The 8598-nt window shown below is 32.1% G+C and overlaps 1 protein-coding gene across 1 annotated transcript in view; it reads right to left on the reverse strand.

Moving 5' to 3' along the window:
• Nucleotides 1–5511, reverse strand: part of LOC132728962 (CD109 antigen-like) — a gene marked incomplete at its 3' end in the record, with an annotated part of 29365 nt that extends 23854 nt beyond the window's left edge. The window contains exons 1-5 of the mRNA XM_060714689.1: nucleotides 5344–5511; nucleotides 4283–4357; nucleotides 1957–2117; nucleotides 605–630; nucleotides 137–290 (exon numbers count right to left, since the gene is read on the reverse strand). Of these exons, the coding sequence (XP_060570672.1) occupies nucleotides 137–290; nucleotides 605–630; nucleotides 1957–2117; nucleotides 4283–4332 (391 nt within the window). The remainder of the gene's footprint in view (nucleotides 1–136; nucleotides 291–604; nucleotides 631–1956; nucleotides 2118–4282; nucleotides 4358–5343) is intronic.
• Nucleotides 5512–8598: the final 3087 nt, after the last annotated feature.

The following is an 8598-nucleotide window of genomic DNA, read 5'->3' on the forward strand; positions in this document are numbered from 1 at the left end:
TCCATTCTCTAAATCTATAGCTAGTTTCTGTTTTAAGATGCCTTTTTATAAATGTAAAGGAAGAAAGTGTAAAAGCATAGAGAGCAGTATCGATTTACGTCAATACATTTCAAATCTAGATATATTCTATTCTTACCTGTCTGACCTGCCGAATAACGAACTTTATCTGTCTGTATAAATACCATCAAGCTCTTGTTATTATAGTGAATACTTGAACTATTAGTGAAGACCAATGCACCAGATCCCGTTACAAATGTTCTATAATTCGACGGACGTAATGTACTTGGAACCTGAGTAAAACGTAATCAAACAACACAATGCTAACGTGTATGTATTGAAAGCATAAATAACTAGTAATATCGCAAAACCGAAATGTCTTAAATGTAATGCAAGTGAATTCTTATATTGCCGGAAGCTATATTATTTTAATCACAACTTTATAGAACTTTCGTGACATGTGAAGAATCATATTTTGTCCGTTTAGTAATACGTAATAATAATAAAACTTTTGGAAACTATCAATTAGCCTTCGATAACATTATAATTGAAGTATTTCTTAGGGTCAATTTCTTATCTAATAAATGAATAAAAGATTTAATCTTACGTTAATAGGTATGGTCGAATACATTCCTGGAAAAACAGAAAATTCATACAGTAAACAATAGTATCAGAATCTTATCCATTTTTTGTAAAGAAATAATCCTATGCTGACATCATTTTCAAATAATGCCATTTCAAGAATTATTCTTTATGAGCGCCAAGAAACATCTGCTAATATGTACGAAAATCTATTAACTTTATAATATTATACTTATAACATTTTTACTAGTGAAGAGTGTAGAAAATGAAGGACCATGAGGTAATGTTTTATTTAATTTTCAATGTTTTTTTTTTTAAAAAAACACACGTTATGAAGTATTTCTCACTATATGTTTAGCTGTAATTGAGTGATGACAGATTATAGATCATGTCTCACTTAAGTAATCACACGCACAACAAAGAGGAAGTACAGTAAGTACAAATCAAGTGTAAAGAAGAATAAATTGACGACCAATTACTAAGTGTCTCTATTTAAATTGAAAAAGGACATAATCTTCATTCGTGTCTCGGTACATTGTCATGATTAATCATAGCAAAGATCGGAGGTGATTAGTGAACTTGTACTAAATTATCAGATATAAGGAAGACAATAGCGCATTGTTTTTGAATTTTTTGTCCGCCTCTGGTTACTTGCTAAATATGTTTGCGCTAAAACTAGTGATGGTCTTAACGATAACCTATGATACAAGTACAAATAAGTTATAACTAGGATGTTAGAGTTCTCTACATACTAAACATCTGGCCTCTGAAACATTAATCACAACAAAATTACATGAAAATTGCAGACTCGGTTTGATTGAGTCTTACACTTAAAAGAAAGAATTTAAAAGTTTTCTAGATCTATTCCCTTTAAAGTGGATAAATTTACAGAATACTGTTTATTTGAGTATTATATCAATTATAAGTTTATATCATTACCTGATACCTGATAACTATATATAAATGTAATTTGGTAGTTTAAGTAATAGACATAGCAACAGACCATACAAGAATTAAACATAGGAGTTGTTGGATACATGATCCGATATAACCTTCATTTTCTTTTTTCTGTTTTTTTTTTTTCTTTTTTTTTTTTGGGTGGTGGGGGTCTTGGGGTGGGGGAAATAAGGATTTCTATAAGAACATATTAAAATTCGTTATATAAATGTTATTCTGAATCACTGAAGAACTTTTTCTACATTTATGCATTATTTTTAAAGAATATTCACATAAAACATTTCTAGTATTTATATCAATATTTAAAATACTAATGGAAAATTACAGCTATTCACTTTTATACAAACATACCATTGTATATCAATGATAATATCTTTCAAAGGTGTTAATACAATGTTCTTTTAAATTTAATGGACTTACCGCTGCTTACGGAGATTGTATTTTCTGCAACAACTGAGCCGTTTTCGGCAAATTTCAAACCGGCGCAAATTGAAACTGGACCCCCACAGTTTTGAACTAGAACTCGAACTTGCAATGGGATACCAGGGATCAGTGAATTTGGAAAATATGCCACATATGTCCTGAAAGAGAAAAGCAAATGAAATAAATTATGATCTCTCTGCTCTTTTGTAAGCCGTCAGTTAAACCCCTTTTACACTAGGGAGGCGTTCTCACGGCATCCAAAGAAAATTCAGAACGCCGATGTGAGCGCAGTAAGATCGCAAGAATCGACGTAACATTGCGGTGGCTTCGCATAGAACGTCAATTGACGCCGCGCATTTTGAGTATGCTCAAAGCAAACGCTCTCACTCGGCGTTCTGGTAAAAGCGCAGTTGAGTCGCAGTATGGACACCGTAGCAGCTCTGTATTATCTTCTACAACGCAACAGGAGTGTCATGAATGCGCAAAAAAAGGATCGCTGAATGAACGCCATGATGAGCGCAGTAAGATTGCAAACATCGTCGCAGCATAGCAGTGGCATCGCATAGAACGACTGCCGACGTCGCGCGTTTTGAGCATGCTCAAAACAAACGCCGTCACTCGGCGTTCTGATAAGAGCGCTGTTGGATCGCAGTAAGGACGCCGTAGCAACTCAGAATCAGAAAAAGTAGAATGCCTACTTAAGACCACACCGGAATTAAGACCAACACTCTATTAACACCAATTATGTAAAAGAGTGGAATTTTCTGTTCTTCATGATAATGGTAACTTGCCTCACAATTAAGAACATCCCATTGATCAATTTTTAAGACCTCTACTTTCAGACCCAATTCATTGTTTTATCTATCTAACCCCACCTTTGATACCACTGATATTCCAGTCTATACCTTATCAGTTATAAGGTTTGTTGTTATTCATCTCCTTGAATTTTTTAAAACATGACACTTTATGAAACAATGTGTTAAAACTGTTATGATAGGAAAATAGTATAAATTTGAGAAAATAAACTTTAGATTGGTTTAATGTTATTTTGTGCACATGCATTTTGTGAAGAATTAATAACTAATTTAAATCAAAACGTGAATTATGTACATGAAAGAAGACCTATGAAATTTTAATCTATTTATTAAATATCTCTTATGTTCTAATTAGGATTAAATATTATAACATTAGTTTATAATAATATTTGAAGGTTTATATAATTGTTTAAACATGTTTATACATAATAAATTCATAAAGAATGGTCATGAAATATATATGCTTTAATAATTATATCCATAATTAAGACCAACTGCAATAAATACCACTTAAGGCCAGTCTCTTTGGTGGTCATAAAGGTTTTCACTGTATGTATATAACGTGTTTGAAAGTAAATGTCCTTTAAACAATGGATGATGAACGGAAGTAAGCTGGAATGCTGTTTGCTTGCATACAGGTGCAGCAGGTACCACGACTATTCAGAATGAGTAATCGCTTATATATGAAGCAAGATTTCAGCGCAGTATAAGTTCAGCGAGAGCGCCCTGTGAGCGCCGTGAGAGCGCAGTGGAAGCGCATAGAACGCAGTAGAATCACAGTCCGAATAAAGACAATCGCCAATTTAAACGCCATAAGAACGCATTTCAACGCAGTAAAAGCTCCATAACAACGTCATGATTGCCGTGCAGACGCCATTAAGACGCCGTGACGTCTCCATGTCAACAAAAATATCAGATTTTTCTTGCGATCTCGCGGCGCTTTGTTAAATTTAACAACGCCTTGCAAACGCAGTAAAAGCGCAGTCTAGTGTGACAGGGCCTTCAGCCATGCCGATTAGACGGTTATTTTGGGCGACTCTATTGCGCTTACATTGCGTATGTACAGCGTTATTACGAAGCTTTAATATCTTAGCGCTGTGTTAGCGCCACGAGAGCGACGTGTGAGCGCCGTATAAGCGCAAAGAATACTGTAGAACTGCAGTCCAACGCAGGCAATTGCAATTAAAACGCCTTTAGATCTCATTAAAACGTCATAGAAGCTCCGTTGCAACGCCATGATCGCAGTGAAAACGCCGTGAAGTCTATATGCCATAGAAATATTAGATTTTTCTTGCGATCTTTCGGCGCTTTGTAATTCTTTATCATTTTCTATTATGTGAGGTTCACCTATATGTAATTGTTTGTCGGTGTATAGTATGTATTACATTAAGCAGTGTAACGGTTAGGGACGATTTATCGAAATGTACTGTTGACGATTGCAATAAATGAAATCTTTTATTTAAGGGCATGTTGTACTTTATATGATACCTAATACTTGGAACACTTACCCAGAGGCGGCCGAGAGACAGCATAGAACAACAGATAATTGTATTAACATCTTGATGGTTCTTTGTTCCAATAATCTAAAATATTACAAATGGTTTCACACTAAGTAAAGTATGCGATCAAAAGATAACACCAAATAAGTATAATTTTCTCGACTAATGCATTGAATATAATGAATGATATGCAAACACAACTTACAAATTATACCGGAACATACTGAATTGTCTATAAAAAGGTGGTAAATACCGATAGCATTTTAAAAACGTTATTATATTATCAACTGTCTCAAAGAAAAGACCGTATGCTTTAAACATATTGAATAATTTATTAGGTTCTACTGTGCTAAATAGTTATGCTATTAAAACGTTTATGATAAACAAATTATGCAGTGTCCTTTTAAGGTTTATTAAGTTTACTTCTTCATAATTATGCCAGAGAGTTATGTAATGAGGCATGTAACTTATAAACAAATTATAATAATTATACTTTTTCATTGGAAGGTAGCATTATTTTAAAAAGTTCAAAATATACACATACTTACAAAAATGTGTATATTTTCTGCATTAAAAAAAATGTGATAAATTAACGTGATATTGAAAATAATTTATACTTTTGTAATTGTCCGTTTCAATAAAGTTCACGATCAGAACACAGAAAAAATATTAAATAGTTTAATCGTTTCATCAAATAAACAAAATGTATCTTTAAGTTAACGTTCCGATATTGTACATAAAGTAAAAAGTACAATATGTTTTAGTGTCTGCATAATGCATATCCCTAACTAAGTATAAGTTGTTATTTAACGCTATATCACTATGTGATATCAATCGCTATATCACTATGTGATATCAATGTGATAAAACAAAACAAAATATACTTATTTTCTGAAGTAATCAATGTCTGTTATTGCATGTGAAAGTATTATGCATAATCATGAAATGCATCTGTTACCAAAATAAATTAAGCCATAAATAAAACTAACTGTTTCAATATTTCAAATAAGATAATGTATTCTATTAAAAACATTAAGAAAATAAAAAAAACTAAGAAATAATTAGCTCACCTTTCATATCCAGTTTCTAAATCTTTCAGTAGACCGATGCTTCACAGTTAAATAATGACGTTGGTTATACTTGTGTCAAAGTATTAACTAAATATTTAACTTATAACCAAACCTTCTATCTTTATTTTTATTTTTTGTCACAAGCTGATATTTAACAAACTAATCAAATTAAAGAATAGAAAATGTATGTAAATGGGCGTAAAAAGGAGGAGTTTCAATATAATGGACATGGATTTAAGTTTTAAAATATCTGCTTAAAACGTTGACATTGTGTGATTGCAATTCGTGACAGTTTCTCGTTCTTGCTAATCTTTTATATCTTATCATAATACTTTCCTTGTTTACTAATTTACAGTGTTGTGTGTGACAGTTTTGCTTTCGTATCAATGGAGATAATCAAGATTATTCACCTACTACTATAACGATGAATGACATCATAAAACGTATCACTATTCTCATCGCATATTTGCTGTCTTTTTTCTCATGTTCAGTCTGCATTTCTTCCGTGTGTGTTAACGTACAGGAATGTTACGTGTTTATCATTTAACAACCGGGATAATGTTCTTTTTAAATAATTATTCATATTTTGCATAAGTTATTATTTTAAATATTTTAGGCCAATTGAAACAATCTTTAAAATAGATTTGTTAATGCTCATTCTAAAATAGTGTAACAAACTCTCCCTGACGAATCATAGTTGAACGATATTTTAGTTATAATGTCCAATTGAAATCATTTTATATAATGTATAAAAACATATTGGCATAAGAAATCTTTCTATTGATATGAAGCATCAATTTTTATGCTACAGACTTGCAAATGAATAAACATTTATGTTATCAATTATGCTATTATTATACATAATGTCATTTTATTTTGGATGTTACACCCTGAAGTAATTTGATTAAAAAAACTTGTCTGTTTTTAATGACGCTATATGTTCATATTGTGACCACCTATAGTTTGCAGAATTTTAAACATAACATATTTACTTTGTGTGAAGATTTTATATTTACAAAGAACATGTGTAGCAATTAATAGTATTTTCTAATATCATTTGAGCATAGTATAAATTAAAGGGCGGTCTTTAGTGTGACTAACAGGCATGTCGGTGCACCATGAGAATTGCATAAATTCAAGGATCACAGACAGACAATAATTTACTTTGTCCGCCGCAGTACATAATGTTCTTTTTAAAGAATTATTCATATTTTGCATAAGTTATTACAGTACGCGGCCTACACAGCGCAATACCGAACAAAACATTTCTCGGGATCACCACAAATTTAAAGTTCCTACTCTGACCTTTTATTTTACTAACAATAAATTTAACCACAAACATGGATAATTGCTCTTTTGTTTATAAAGATGTTGTGGTGAAATTGTTTTTTAATAATTTATTGGAGTCTTCATTATCAATTCAACCGAACAAAATGATGTATAAGTTAATCCTGAAAGTAAGTCCATATCTTGACTGACCGATCTTATAACGTATGTCAATGTGGCGTACAGGACGCGCCCAAAGTACCGGAACGGCCTTCACGATCGTTTTTGTTATAAAATATTGATAAAATCTGACAGTACGCGGCCTACACAGCGCAATGCATATTGTGCGGGAAAAAGGTAGGTCACAATGGTTTTCATGAAGTGGTTAGAATAGATAAATACAGAATCCCTAAAGAAAGCCCAACACGGCAAAATTGAAAATGTTGCAGGCTCGGTTTGATTGAGCCTGTTCATGGACGGTACTGGAAAGTGCAAGTTACCGTCCACGCCCCCTAGCCTTATTTGAGATCCATAAATTAAACAATCAGAGGTAGACCACTGGTTCAAGTTCAAAGTCATTCATTATCCACTGTATATTTCACTATTAGAACTACAATGTAAATTTTGTAGCAATAGTTTGACAATAGAGTAGAACAATAACAGATATTCTAACGAAAGATCACATGGGCAAACTTAAAACATTAAAAGCTAGGTTAAAGCAGAGAAATCTGGAAAAAAATGTGATCCCTCGGAAGCATTAAAAGCAGGACCTTTTCCAGGTATTGATAAAACGTCAAAGTATGCACATTTTGCCTTGAAAGGTTTTTAAAGTATAATTGTATCACGTCATTTTAACATAGTAAAGTCTACTGGTAATACAAAATCAAACTTCAAACTTCTTAAGGCAGCTAAGCAGCTGACTACACAAAATATACATAAGTGGACGTATCATGACATAAAAAGCGCAACAACACTGAACACATAATACGATCAAGTCATTTGTACGATAGGAGCCATCACTTATCTGTGATAAATCAAGTTTGGTTTAGTTCAAATAATGATTGAATGCAGATTTAGCAAGGTAACTGAACTAAAGGTGGTGTCAGCTCTGTTAAAATGATTAATTCAAATATCAACATAGCTGCGGAGACGAATGAATTGATACCGACGAAGCAACCATGGAAGGTAACTTATCCCCAAATGAGCTAGCAGCCAATGTTTATGTAAGCTATAAGTTCGAGACGGAAGATAATTCATACAAGAAATATTTAACTGACAACAAAGTAGTCTAATAACAAAATTAGAATTGTTTTGTTTGAAGTCCGAAGTACCATTTCGAAATTAAATATTCAATTTCTGTATTTTTTCCAGTTTCGGAAGCAGTTTTATTACTTAACTAATTTGACCATCATCTGTCTCGATCAAAACTGCCGAATATGTGTTATTAAAACAAACTGCATACATATTACACAACTAAAATACTGCAGGGTATAGAAATGACTAACTTTTATATTTTATGTGAATATATATTTACTGATTGGTTGTTACCGTGACATTGTTTATGCATGCTTTATTATAATTTATTCCAATTAAGAATTCAAACTTTCACATATAAAGTTTAAACGTATTTATTGTTCTATCTTATTAAAGTCCGGTGTACACTTAAATATGTATACGGTATCCAGAAGGTGGTATTGTTAGCGTATCTGAAAATATATGTTAAAACTCCATTCTGAAAGTATGTATATATACTTAAGCATTTGTGATTTATTCTCTAAAATTAATCTTACTCTTACAAAATTACAAACATAGTTATCTAAAAAAAAAAACACCAAACCAGCTGATATTGAAACAAGATATTATAGAAAACAAAATGAGAAAGGGTTTAAAATAGTCATCATATTTATTTTCAGCATTCTGTATTAATTGCAATTTGACAATATTCTACCTTTCTTATCAGTATAAGTGAATACGATTCAGTTTATGGCA

The sequence above is a fragment of the Ruditapes philippinarum genome, unplaced genomic scaffold, assembly GCF_026571515.1.
Source record: "Ruditapes philippinarum isolate M1 unplaced genomic scaffold, ASM2657151v2 ctg4099_1_1_1_1, whole genome shotgun sequence".
NCBI lineage: Eukaryota > Metazoa > Mollusca > Bivalvia > Venerida > Veneridae > Ruditapes > Ruditapes philippinarum.